At 38.7% G+C, this 14305-nt stretch overlaps 1 protein-coding gene across 4 annotated transcripts in view; it reads left to right on the top strand.

Moving 5' to 3' along the window:
- Positions 1–14305, top strand: part of prom2 (prominin 2) — a 92857-nt gene that overhangs the window by 36854 nt on the left and 41698 nt on the right. For all 4 annotated transcript variants that reach the window (XM_020047036.3, XM_013134284.4, XM_013134286.4 and 1 more), the window contains 3 exons: positions 432–496; positions 2165–2370; positions 2761–2881. In XM_020047036.3, the coding sequence (XP_019902595.2) occupies positions 432–496; positions 2165–2370; positions 2761–2881 (392 nt within the window). The remainder of the gene's footprint in view (positions 1–431; positions 497–2164; positions 2371–2760; positions 2882–14305) is intronic.

Genomic DNA, 14305 nt, shown 5'->3' with positions numbered 1-14305 from the left:
TTGGAAAAGTCTTATTAGCCTTATTTTCTTTGTATCTTTGTGATACCTTATTTTCTTTGTATTTCTTTTAATAGTTTTTGTGCAGTAGCCTTTATTTGTTCCTACTTAATATATTCAGCTCTGTGTAATGTTTTTTATTTTATGGGTGACTCACAATGGAAAGAGCTTTTTAATATACATTATGTCTGTAAATAGAAAGTGATTTAAAAATATAATCTATTATTATTATGTGGTTTAGTGGGTTCAGGTGCTGCACCTACTACAGTTTCTTTGAAACAAGGTTTGTTTGAATAAACTAAAATAAATAAAATATAGAAAATTATTATTGTATTGGGAAGGTGTAAGAGCGGTAGAAACTGTGAGAGTAGGTGAGGGAGGGAGGAATGTTTCAATATATTTGGGTACTGATATCATCTATCCCTTTTTTCTAGATTTGCTGTTGAAATTTGTGAATGCAAATGGCAATATTTACCATGACCAGAACACAAACAAAGAGGTGAGAAGAGTGAGTGAGTGATTGTGTGTGTGTGTGTGTGTGGTTGTGTGTGTTGTTATGGAAATTTTGAACTAAGGTACATTTGAGAAATGTCTGTCTTTCTATTGGCTGGTATGTAAATCTTTACTTTGATTGTGACACACATGTCCGTATAATATCAGAGGATTATTAGGTATTTGGGCCATGTCCTCCTGCCTAGACCAAGAAGGGTGTCAGTCCTTTCTGTTCCTTGGAATGTAGGAGAGAGGGATCTGGTATATGTCTTAGGGGTCATTCTTGATTGGTCACAGTAGGTTGTAGGGTTAATAATCTGCCAACCTATAGGTTGTCTAGATGCTTTAAGTTTCCCTTAAGGGTTGAGAAAGTTAACCACATGAGGGAAGACACCATGTCCCTTGTGTCAAGCCCAGGACATGTGATAGAACAAAGGGCATGTGTTTGATTGACATGAGATGGGCAACAACTGACCACACCCCTTTTTCTATGTAATAAATACGGATTGTTCATGTATGGAGTTAGAGACTCCTCGGATGATTATGTATGTAAGCATTTGACGCGTCTCTCATATTTGTATAATAGTTAATAAAACTGTTATAATGTGCCAAGAGAACTTTTTGTCTCTGTGTTCCTTACTCCGAGTGTCAATACATTGTCAATTGCCATCACAGTGTGTGTGTGTGTGTGTGTGTGTGTGTAAACTAAGAACATTTCCTAATGGATTAACCTTTTAGGCAGTAACCTGAGGAACTTTATGAAATCTAGCCTACATATACAGTGAGGGAAATAATTATTTAATCCCCTGCTTAATTTGGACTTTTGCCCACTGACAAAGAAATGATCAGTCTATAATTTTAATGGTAGGTTTATTTGAACAGTGAGACAGAATAAGAACAAAGAAATCCAGAAAAATGCATGTCAAAGATTTTATAAATTGATTTGCATTTTAACACTAACTAAAGTGTAAACAGATGAAAATGTCAATTGTTGCAAGTCACCTTCCGAGGTAACGTGTGACACATTTCCAACAGATACCTCCTGTGGCTACTGAGATCTAAAGACAGCGTCTCGCTCAATTGTGTATTGGAGTGAAATGAACAGTGACATAGGAAGTCTGGTTCTGTAGGTCCTTCCAGTTCCATAAACAGAATCAGAAAAATCTTATTCTTTTGTTAAGATGCAACTAAAATTATTTCACACTGGCACTAAAATAATTCTGCTATCAGCAGCAGTTTGATGGATATTGCCATGTTAGTTAACAGGTAAACAACATTGTCCGGGAGCTTATACTGTACCTCTTCCACGTCAGGGGTCTGGCCAAACTGCACCTGGGAAAAATATTTGTTTGTTTGGCTACCAGATTTGCATACAGTTGTTTGCTTTCTAGACAACAATAAGCATAACCGCAGTTCTTGAAGATCGTAATTCCTCATCACAGGAAAAATAGGTAGTGGGGAGAACCTTTTTCTGGACCAGGCAAGGCAATGTATTTTACACAGACCACCCATTTAATAGTCCAGCCTAAACGTGTTTTAACACAAATTGCACAATCTGACATAAAGGCACATTACAGAATTTCTATTTTATTAATGGGTTTAGGTACATTCTTTATGTCTTGGGTGTTAACAAGTCTTTGTCTTTGTTTGGTAACCTTTGTCTATATATTCTCAGGTCCTTCTCTATGAAGTTGGTTTCCTAGTGTGTGCTGCCATAGGGGTTGTGTACATTATTCTGATGCCAGTGGTTGGGTTCTTCCTGGCCTGCTGTCGTTGTTGTGGAAACTGTGGAGGACACATGTACCAACGACAGACTGAAGCTGTTGACTGTCACAGAAGAGGACTCTACTGGGCTACACTATTCACCACGCTAGTTTTACTGTAAGTGGTAACATCACCAGCCTATGAGGTGAAAAAAACAGCCTTTTCGTTCAGTCCCGTGTTGTTATTGTAAATAAGGTGTTCTTAGCATACCTAACTGGGAAAATAATGGTTAATAATAGACAAACTTGTGAAACTGTTCTTTTGAGTAGTTGTCACAAATATAGTGAACAAGGGAACATTTATGTTTTAGACTTAGCAGTTAGAATTATGGTTAAAATCCGGGTTAGGGGTCAGGGATTAGTGAAAAAAGCATTTTGAATGGAAATACATTTTTGTCCCAAAAGTATTCCCAAGTATATTAAACATGGATGAGCATTTTGAAATTAAGTATAACAATGATAACTATTTTTACTTCGTGTGTCTTTTTGTGTTTGTGTCTCTATATAGTGCAGGGAATATCTGCATGTTCTTCAGTAACCAGTCACTGAAAGGGAGTGTCAAAGACAGCTCTGTAGAACTCAACAATACACTGGACAACTTCCATGCCTACCTTAAAGCCATTCCATTGGTAAGTGTGTGCAGTATTTGTGTTTATCCTGAGAAGGCATAACTATTATTTTCAGAAGGGAGTAGAAAACCTGAAGTATAAATGTAGGATTGTATTTATAAAACCTTAAAGTTAAAAATGTAAAGACAGACAGTTTTGCTGTTGTAGCTGAATGACAAAGCTGGATGTTTTAGCATGGACTTACACATTTAGTTAATCCACATTCTCTGGTGTTAGGTATCATTAATAATTACATTGTCTAAAAGTGACATGCCCCAAACCTTACACAACCAATACAACCAATCGCCTGTATGGCAATTACTGACATAAACCTTCTTTTCATAGTTTGTTACCGAAACCAACCTCCTTTCTATCTCCTTCTGCAGAACAGCTATTGTATTACATGCACACATTCAGCCTCCCATTCAACTTCATGATTAAGTGGCTGTTCAGCCTGCACTGTACACACTATTATCTGGTTCCACAAAGCGAGAGGGAGGGAGGAAAAAGGGTGGGATACGGGTAGATTGATGGCTGATGGCTAGAACAAGTAAATCATTAACTTTGGGTCTTGGTTGTGGCTTTGAAGAATATAATACCATTCAAAAGTTTGCTGTCATTTAGATATTTTGGGGTTGTATGAAAACATACAACCCCATTTCCAAAACAATTGGGACGCTGCGCAAAATGCAAATAAAAACAGAATGCAAATATAGTTGCAAGCAACCATGGGCTGTGACATGGTGGGCATAGGGAAGTAGCCATAACAAAATTGTAAGCATAGGACAGCAGAAATAGTCCCATGGTAAGCACTTTAATATTATATTTTTGCTCTGGTCAGACATATTGTCTGCCATCTTGTATTATTTTCTTAGCTTTTAACTCCCTATAGGGTGACATCTGTAAGGCACGTATGCCGCTGGCCAGGTCAATCAGAGTTACTGTTGATTTTAAGTACATTTCATGAAAATGTCATACTACAAGAAATCCAAGATGGTGGACATGATAGGTTGTTGATGCAATTTTGGACCTCCTGGGAAATGAGGCATGCCCACAAAGAATCAGCATTCTAGGTCAATTGGGGTTGAAATGTCATAATTGTTGAAGAAATGCATTAAGGCATGGCCTGTGGCACCCCCTGTGGAGGAATCGGGTCAGGTGACTGTGTGGTAGGTATACATAGTCAATATTTTCATTGTGTCATAATTTTACCCACAAATGAACTTTTTGAATCAATACTTTTTACATTGGACACCCATTTTGTCTGCCATCTTGCAATGTATCTTGGTACCACTTTATTTGGCAGTAGGTTATTTCCAGGAAACAACACTGAAACAAACAGGAAACAACCGGGTAACAGAATGGTAACTACACATCAATAGAAATCTTTTGGGGTTTAAGGCCGGGTGTCTTTGTAAAGCACTTTGTGACAACTGCTGTTATAAAAAGGGCTTTATAAATAAATTTGATTGATTGATAGATTGAAAAGCAAACATGTTTCTGCAGAAAATAGGTAACTGCTAGGAAAGTTGTAGGGAAAAAGCTTTTTAACTGAGACCGCAACACCAGGTAAGAGTATGCTAGTCACCCATTTATCATTTGTTTGTTTATGCGGAACTAACAAGGAAACTGTAAGGAAAGCTCCTCGAAACAATACAGAATGAAAACCGCTACAACCACATCAGAATGTGTCAATTACCCATCAACAGTTGATATGTTGATCTCCTGCATTTCTATTTATTTTCTGACATTACTGTTATTTCAACACAACTCAATTGTTAAATTCCCCATTATTTAAAATTGCACACCATGTAGTTTTACTGCAATGCTGTTGTATCATTAACTTGCAATACAGCATTAGCCTTTAACCTTTTCAAATTTTGTTAATCTTTTATTTAATGTGTATTTCAAGTGTACCTACTGATTCCTTGGATATTCATTGTTCTTTCCACAAACGATCATATTGTAGCCGCTAGTAGTGGTCTGAATTTTGCAGTTATGACTCTGTAACTATCCCCTTTATTTAACTGTTAGTGCCATATTAAATTGCATAGTTGCAATTCAAATGGCTGTCCTATTACTATGCAATTTCCCAGTATTAGCCTTCTTCTTTCCACTTAGTTTCAACTTCCCTCTTTCATTGTAGTTGCAGTGTAACAGCCAGACGTTGCCACTGCAAACTAAAGCTTCCTTCCTAATACCTTGCAATTTACCAGTTGTTTCTTTCTAAGTTCAACACTTTCCATTTTACTTTATGCGCAGTTGCAGTGTAATGGCCAGGCATTGCCCCTGTAAACTAAAGTGAAGATTTCCCATCCTATTACCTTGCTATTTACCACTTTTTTCCTTGCAATTTCAACACTGTTTTAATTTTACTTTCTGTGTAGTTGCAGTGTAATAGCCAGACATTGTCCCTGCAAACTCAAGCAAAGATCTTTCCTCCTATTTCCAAATAATTGACCAATACTTTTATTCTGTATAAAATATATCTGTACAATAAAACATGCAGGCTGCAGTGGGGATGGCCCTAGCTGCATCTGGGCAACTGTTAGAATTTAAATGTCAAAAAGTATTTTGTTGAAGCAAAACATGCATCTTTTATTTTGAAATGTAGGATGAACGCCTGTTTTAAATGTATTTAAAAGAAAATGCTTAGCAAATGCTTAGCAGGAAATACATGCATTATGTACTTGCAACATACAAACAACGTACAAAGACAAATGCAAATATAGCTGCAAGCAAAGATTAAGGGGACCAAGTAATGACAAAAGAAAACTTTGAAGCCCCTTTGAATGTATGTGTTACTGTAACTAAGCAATTGTCTTTACATTTCAACTTCAATTAAAGCTGCAAGCAGCATTTAGTGTTTCAGCATTTAGTTAGCATGAAAAATATGCAATATGGAATGTAGGGTAAAAGACAAACTGTACACGTATACAAACATTAACTCAATGTTGGAAGGATTTTTTTTTCTGTCCAATCGTGACCCCATAGTTTTTTACATAGTGGTCTGGTTCATGCAACACTTAAAGATATACACTGATCAAAATTATATACGCAACACTTTTGTTTTTGCCCCAATTTATCATTAGCTGAACTCATAGATCCAAGACTTTTTCTATATACACAAAAGGCCTATTTCTCTCAAATATTGTTGAGAAATCTGTCTAAATCTGTGTTAGTGAGCACTTCTCCCTTGCTGAGATAATCCATCCACCTCACAGGTTTGGCATATCATGATGCTGATTAGACAGCATGATTATTGTACAGGTGTGCCTTAGGCTGGCCACAATAAAAGGCCACTCTAAAATGTGCAGGTTTACTGTATTGGGGTGACCAACACCAGCTTTACCATATCTGGTGTGATCAACATTTGCCAACAAGTATGCAAAGTTTCATGCAAATTGAGCCACATATGGCCGAGTTACGGGCCTCTGAAAATGGGCCCGGGAAAAAAGAATAATAATAATTAAAGCTGCAAGCAGCATTTAGCGGGTTTCAGCATTGAAGCTACTACTAGCCATTGTGCAAATGTTTTTCTACTTTATGAAATTAATGGTTTTTCATTTCCTATTTCCCATGGGGCCAACTTGAAACATCATTCACACAAAGTAAAATCACAACCCTCATCATTTGTACCAAATGTAATCTCACTGAGTGAAAAAGAACAACAGATTCTGTGTTATGGCTATTATGGCGCCACGGTTCCATCAAACAGAATTAACTTGCATGTTACATTGCAATAGTTTTCAGGACATACACCTCAATTAACCAAATTACCTCAATGTAACCAGGAAGTTGCTTGAATTTTTCAGAATGTAATAAATGTACCTTAATCGCATGGTAAATGTAACTGAATGGAAGTTTGTCAGACATCCCCAGCGCAGAGCATATTAATGATTTCAACTTTTTCTTGTTGTACGAAAATGATGGGGTCAGAACAGATCATTATCATTTTCAAAGGTATGCTTAATTGAAGAACTATGACCACCAAAATACTTCCCCAATATTTTTTGGAGGGTGATACAATTAAACTTGAGATTTTGAAATCACAAAATATTTGTACCCCTTTGACCTACAGCCACAAAATTTATTTCAAAGTCTGAATCATATTCTAATTACACAATATGTGCACAACCACTGTATGTGGTACATAAATGTCTGGAGACATAGACCAATTGCATAATCTCTTATCTGTAGAACCACTTTATAGTTTATCATACTGTTTCTGATAATAATTACAATATTATCTCTTATATCACTTCAAGCACAATAGCACAAAGAATCAGAATCAGAAACAGATTTCTTACCAAGTAGGTTTTCACATACAAGGAACTCACTTTGGTCTGATGATGCATAACAGTAAACATATAGTGCAGAGACAATAATAGGCAAATGCAAAAGTGCCAAATACGGTACAATTAAGAGAAACATTAATAGTAGAAAAAGTTTTTTTAGAACAAGATTGAGGTTGTATATGATTGTTTGGTGTCAGTGGTGGTCAGGATTACTGTCAGTGTCAATGAGGGACTCAGGTTCACGTTTCCCGGAGAGTCGGAGGCAAATGCAGGGTCAAAGAGGAGCTTTAAAAAATACAAAAAATAAGCATTTTTTTAAGAAAACAAAACCGAGTGCCATGCCATACAGATACAAAAGGCTATACGCTGAAACACAGGACGAGAGAACACAACAATAACTACACGTATGCATGTCCGGTGACTTTGAAATTTATGATTACATTGATGTGTCCATGTTTGATGTTTTACAAGGCCTGATGAGCAACACAGACTATTGTTATAACAGGTGGGTTGTGTTTGATGATTAACAAATGAGCCTTAGGGTTCTGGAATGAAAAAATCCCAGGCAGTAGATAAGTGTTGTGTCAGCGGTAAGATGTTTGGTGTTCAACAAATGGTGTTCGGCAAATCTATAACCCCAGTGTTTTATCTTCTGCCAAGTGGTGCAACAGATGGCCTACAACCAGTGGTTGTTATCCTTTCATGTTTTCTATCTGTGTATTTAAACCACACAGACATCGGTGATGGTCATTCAGTCTTGCCTGAGCAAACTTACCAACACAATACAAAACATGGAGGATTGTGCGGCGATCAATGTTTTGGGTGAAACACAGTTGAAAGCTAACATCTTAAATGCAGCTCAGCGATTTGGTAAGAAATTACAAATGGAACGCAAAGATGCAATCAACATGCCAGCCCCAAAGAAACCGATGCAGAGTTTAACCCGAATCCATAAACTACACCTGGATATGTTGGCACAGGAATGGAAATTGGACGATGGTCGGATCGGTGGATACATCTTCCACCCAGAGCTGCCATGTGTTTAAGGCTGGTGTGACTGATCAAATGATTTTTAATGCCAGATTATGGGGCACCTTTCGAAAAGTGTTTTATTTGGGGCGAAAACAAGGCCCACATAATACGGTAGATGTACTGTTTAAAGTTGTCGAGGGGCTGAAAGAGAATGACTTTTGAAAATGTCAGGGGGGTAGATTGTGACTGTGGACTGTTCAACTGACATAAGACCTTGAAGCCCCACCTTACGTTAACATCGTCCTCAACACAGAATAAAAACAGACAGACCACCTGTGACTATCAAGCAGACGGAATAATTTACTAAACATGTCTCAAGATTACAACCAAGCGGTGATTGAAGAACCCAAGGCTGAGGACTGGCTGTGTGACGCCAGGTATGACAACGCTGAAGCCTTCTACGGAACCCCTGACCCCGACAGCTCGATTCCACTGGCATACCCAGCAAGAAACTACAACTGGATTGACCGGATTGGTGATCAGCTAGGTCCTCTTAATCTGTTCTACCTTTCAAATGCTAACAAGGGTTATCACAAAATGGACAAACACCTTGCACCAAAAGTTTTAAAGATCATCAAAGCAACACTGGGTATGATTCTGGAAAATGTTGTTGGGGCTATTCTACACAAAGCATGCATCGGATGTGAAGTGGACCACCCGAGCCAGACAAGACATTCTTTGTCTCAATATGCCTGATAATTTTTTTGAGACCCATTATGATGACATTGTGGAGACAGTTTTAACACCGCGACTGAAACGTATTGGTCAAGGCCTTGAAAGCCTCAGGCTTTCACTCACCAATGACTGATGAACAAACACTATGAGAAATCTGAATGTTTGTGTAACTATTCTGAATATTTTTGGTGTGTAATTTTGAAAACTCAAATAAAACGATGTTAAACGTATTAATTCTCATTATTGTTCGAATGCTCTACGATGTCTGAACAGGTTATGAAAGGTATTTACTACAACCCGTATTATGTGGGTAGAGAGGGTTTAAAAAGAGCGTACTTGGAGAAAACCTTGGAGATGACTGGCTGCTCGCCCAGGATACATACACGCTACACACACGCTACACAGGCCTGTAGCTAACAATTTTATTGTTCATGTTATAAATTCACAATTTCAGCTGGATTTGGTTGACATGAGTGCTTACAGTGTGGGAAACGATAACATGAAATTTAGGTTAACATGCATAGATGTATTTTGTTTTGTTTGTCGTGACATAACACTGTTGACAACATCGCCTACTACAGTGAGGCAAAAAAGTATTTAGTCAGCCACCAATCGTGCAAGTTCTCCCACATAAAAAGATGAGAGAGGCCTGTAATATTCATCATAGGTACACTTCAACTATGAGAGACATAATGGGAGATAAAATCCAGAAAATCATATTGTAAGATTTTTTATGAATTTGTTGGTAAATTATGGTGGAAAATAAGTATTTGGTCAATAACAAAAGTTCATCTCAATACTTTTATATACCCTTTGTTGGCAATGACAGAGGTCAAAAGTCTTCACAAGGTTTTCACACACTGTTGCTGGGATTTTGGCCCATTCCTTCATGCAGATCTCCTCTAGAGCACTCCAGGACCTTGAAATGCTTCTTAAGAAGCCACTCCTTCGTTGCCCGGGTGGTGTATTTGGGATCATTGTCATGCTGAAAGACCCAGACACGTTTCATCTTCAATGCCCTTGCTGATGGTAGGAGGTTTTCACTCAGAATCTCACGATACATGGCCCCATTCATTCTTTCCTTTGCATGGATCAGTCGTCCTGGTCCCTTTGCAGAAAAACAGCCCCAAAGCATGATATTTCCACCCCCATGCTTCACAGTAGGTATGGTGTTCTTTGGATGAAACACGACAAACACGACAAGTTGAGTTTTTACCAAAAAGTTATATTTTGGTTTCATCTGACCATAGGACATTCTCCCAAACCTCTTCTGGACCATCCAAATGCTCTCTAGCAAACCTCAGACGGGCCTGGACATGTACTGACGCCATACTGGGCGACTTTACCAAAAAGTTATATTTTGGTTTCATCTGACCATAGGACATTCTCCCAAACCTCTTCTGGACCATCCAAATGCTCTCTAGCAAACCTCAGACGGGCCTGGACATGTACTGACTTAAGCAGGGGGACACGTCTGGCACTGCAGGATTTGAGTCCCTGGCGGCGTAGTGTGTTACTGATGGTAGTCTTTGTTACTTTGGTCCCAGCTCTCTGCAGGTCATTCACTAGGTCCCCCCGTGTGCTTCTGGGATTTTTTCTCACTGTTCTTGTGATCGTTTTGACCCCACAGGGTGAGATCTTGCGTGGAGCCCCGGATCGAGGGAGATTATCAGTGGTCTTGTATGTCTTCCATGTTCTTATAATTGCTCCCACAGTTGATTTGTTCACACCAAGCTGCTTACCTATTGCAGATTCAGTCTTCCCAGCCTGGTGCAGGTCTACAATTTTGTTTCTGATGTCCTTTGACAGCTCTTTGGTCTTGGCCATAATTGAGTTTGGAGTGTGACTGTTTGAGAGTGAGAAGCTCAGCCATCCGTGAGGAACACAGTAGAGCCGCTGCTCCTTTGCATCGAAAGGAGCCAGTTGAGGTGGTTCGGGCATCTGGTAAGGATGCCCCCAGGACTTCTCCCTGGGGAGGTGTTCCAGGCACATCCAGCTGGGAGGAGACCTCGGGGTAGGCCCAGAACTAGGTGGAGAGATTACATTTCGACACTGGCCTGGGAACGTCTTGGGATCCCCCAGTCAGAGCTGGCAAATATGGCTTGGGAAAGGGAAGTTTGGGGTCCCCTGCTGGAGCTGCTGTCCCCGCGACCCGATACCGGATAAGCGGATGAAGATGAGATATGAGATGTTTGAGGTTGTGGACAGGTGTCTTTTTTACTGATAACAAGTGCAAACAGGTGCCATTAATACAGGTAACAAGTGGAGGCCAGAGGAACCTCGTAAAGAAGTTGTTACAGGTCTGTGAGAGCCAGAAATCTTGCTTGTTTTTTAGGTGACCAAATACTTATTTTTACAGAGGAATTTACCAAAAAATTTATAAGAAATCCTACAATGTGATTTTCTGGATTATTTTTCCTCATTTGTTCTGTCATAGTTGAAGTGTACCTATGATGAAAATGACAGACATGTTTGCAAGTAGGAAAACCTGCAAAATCGGCAGTGTATAAAATACTTGTTCTCCCCACTGTATATGGCCTATCCTTTTTATTCTAATAGCTTGGACCCCTGAATTGCTGCATGCAGCTATAGGGAGGCACTTATGAGAGTTTGAAAGATGTTTATAGTGAGAAAAAACATTATTTGATCCCCTGCTGATTTTGTACATTCTCCTGCTGACAAAGAAATTATCATTCTTTAATTTTAATGGTAGGTTTATTTGAACAGTGAGAGACAGAATAACAAAAACAAAGAAATGAAATACGCATGTATTTTTTTTAAATAAATTTATTAAATAAGTATTTGACCCCTTCTCAATCAGAAAGATTTATGGCTCCCAGATCTCTTTTATACAGGTAACGAGCTGAGATTAGGAGCACACTCTCTTAAAGGTAGTGCTCTTAATCTCAGTTTATTACCTGTATGAAAGACACCTGTTCACAGAAGCAATCAATCAATCACATTCCAAACTATCCACCATGGCCAAGATCAAAGAGCTGTCCAAGGATGTCAAAGACAAGATTGTAGACCTACACAAAGCTGGAATGGGCTACAAGACCATTGCCAAGCAGCTTGGTGAGAAAGTGACAACAGTTGGTGCGATTATTCGTAAATGGAAGAAACACAAAATAGCTGTCACTCTCCCTCGAGAGTGGGGCTGGGGCTCCATGCAAGATCTCACCTTGTGGAGTTGCAATGATCATGAGAACGGTGAGGAATCAGCCCAGAACTACACGTGAGGAACTTGACAATGATCTCAAGGCAGCTGGGACCATAGTCTCCAAGAAAACAATTGATAACATACTACGCCGTGAAGGACTGAAATCCTGCAACACCCGCAAGGTCCCCCTGCTCAAGAAGCACATGTACAGGCCTGTCTGAAGTTTGCCAGTGAACATCTGAATGATTCAGAGAAGAACTGGGTGAAAGTGTTGTGGTCAGATGAGACCAAAATCGAGCTCTTTGGCATCAACTCAACTCACCGTGTTTGGAGGAGGAGGAATGCTGCCTATGACCCCAAGAACACCCTCCCCACTGTCAAACATGGAGGTGGAAACATTATGCTTTGGGGTGTTTTTTTGCTAAGGGGACAGGACAACTTCAAAGCATCAGAGGGACGATGGATGGGGCCATGTAGCGTCATATCTTGGCTGAGAACATCCTTCCCTCAACCAAAGTATTGAAAATGGGTTGTGGATGGGTATTCCAGCATGACAACGACCCAAAACACATGGCAAAGGCAACAACAAAGGAGTGGCTAAAGAAGAAGCACATTAAGGTCCTGGAGTGGCCTAGCCAGTTGCCAGAACTTAATCCCATAGAAAATCTGTGGAGGAAGCTGAAAGTTCAAGTGGCCAAAAATCAGCCTCGAAACCTTAAAGACATGGAGAAGAGGAGTGGGACAAAATCCATCCATAAATGTGTGCAAACCACTCATTAAAATGCAAATCAATGTAGACATTTTTTTGTATGGAAGCCCTGAAGCCCAAGTAGTAAAATAATTATGTGGGCCCAGAGACTAAATTTCTCTTTTGAACGACTTAGTAAAAAAAGTAGTAGTAGTATAAAAAAACTTACATTTATTTGTTTTCCCAATTTTTTTTTTCATCATTACCTTACTATTCATTTGACATTTTGCTAGACATTTGATTTTGAACTAATATAATGTTAATTTATCTTTGCTAACAAATAAATGAACATGACAGGAAACATTTTCATCAAAATCACATGCCAATTGCTTAAAATATTTAGAACATTGAAGAATAAAATAGGAATGTTATTTCTTTACCAAATAACTATAGACTAAGACATTGTAAACTAGATGTAATTTGAGGAAAACTAATGAGATATGCATTGAGTCATGGCAATGCTAGATATTTTTTTTAATTTTGGCAATTTCAAGTTTCCAATTATATTTTACTTCTATGCTAGGCTACGTATTCTAATATGCAGTTTATGCTATGTATAAGCAATCAACCACTCTTGCCCAAGGTCCGACAGTATTCTCAAGACTAAAAACCGATACATATGGTACAAATATTTTATTCTTGGACACAATCAAGGACGGGTGTGAGGAAGGCTTATAGAGAGCTCATATGAATGACTTGCAGCTGTGACACCAGCGCTACTGTCCGGCGACTGTGGGGTCAGGTCCCTATACTAGAAGCGCCGGAAAGGGGTACATTTGACCCAGAGGTACCAAAAATGTATAAATGCGGCACACTAAACAAACTGCAATCTTAGAGGGGGAAAAATGAAAACCTTACAATAACCTGGTTTTTATATCCACTGTAGATAACGAAAATAGGAAATTCAGAACAGTTTTATATTACAAAGAGGCACTGTTTCTTTCCATAAATATCACCCTGTCACTTATGTATGGGAGGAAAGCATCAACTTGTAAACAATCGCATCTCCCAAAATTCCAAGGTCCATTGTGAGCAATTTATGTAAGCGCAATTCAATTAATACACAAGAGTTGTTGAATTTGACTGTTTATTAAAAGTGATTTATTATATACAAATAAAAAATAGGCTAAACAGAAAATGAAAAAAAGCTTTTCACGCTTTGAGATATGATATCTTAAATTCCAATCAAACCCTTTAAAATTTCAGATAATAAAAAATGGCATGCTTCAAGTTTCATATAAGCAAACTAGGTTTACAGACGAACTAGGTTCTACACATTTACACAGTAAACTCCAGCCACACACTCAGTTCACTACTTTATACCACTAAACGCTAAAGAAATTGTACCATGAATACAATTTTCCTAACAGGTCCGCCCATTCAGTTGATCAATACAATTGTTAATATATCTCCCTGGTTTCGATAGGCCGTAATGACCTATTGAATATTGCCATCTGATTGTTGCCATCTGTGCCACATCAACTTACACAATGTGTTAATTTGCGTATTTTTTTAAAATCACATTATCCTTA

This window comes from Esox lucius, chromosome 6 (assembly GCF_011004845.1).
Source record: "Esox lucius isolate fEsoLuc1 chromosome 6, fEsoLuc1.pri, whole genome shotgun sequence".
Taxonomy (NCBI): domain Eukaryota; kingdom Metazoa; phylum Chordata; class Actinopteri; order Esociformes; family Esocidae; genus Esox; species Esox lucius.
Note: the sequence above shows the minus strand (reverse complement) of the source record. Positions and strands in the feature narration are given on the sequence as shown.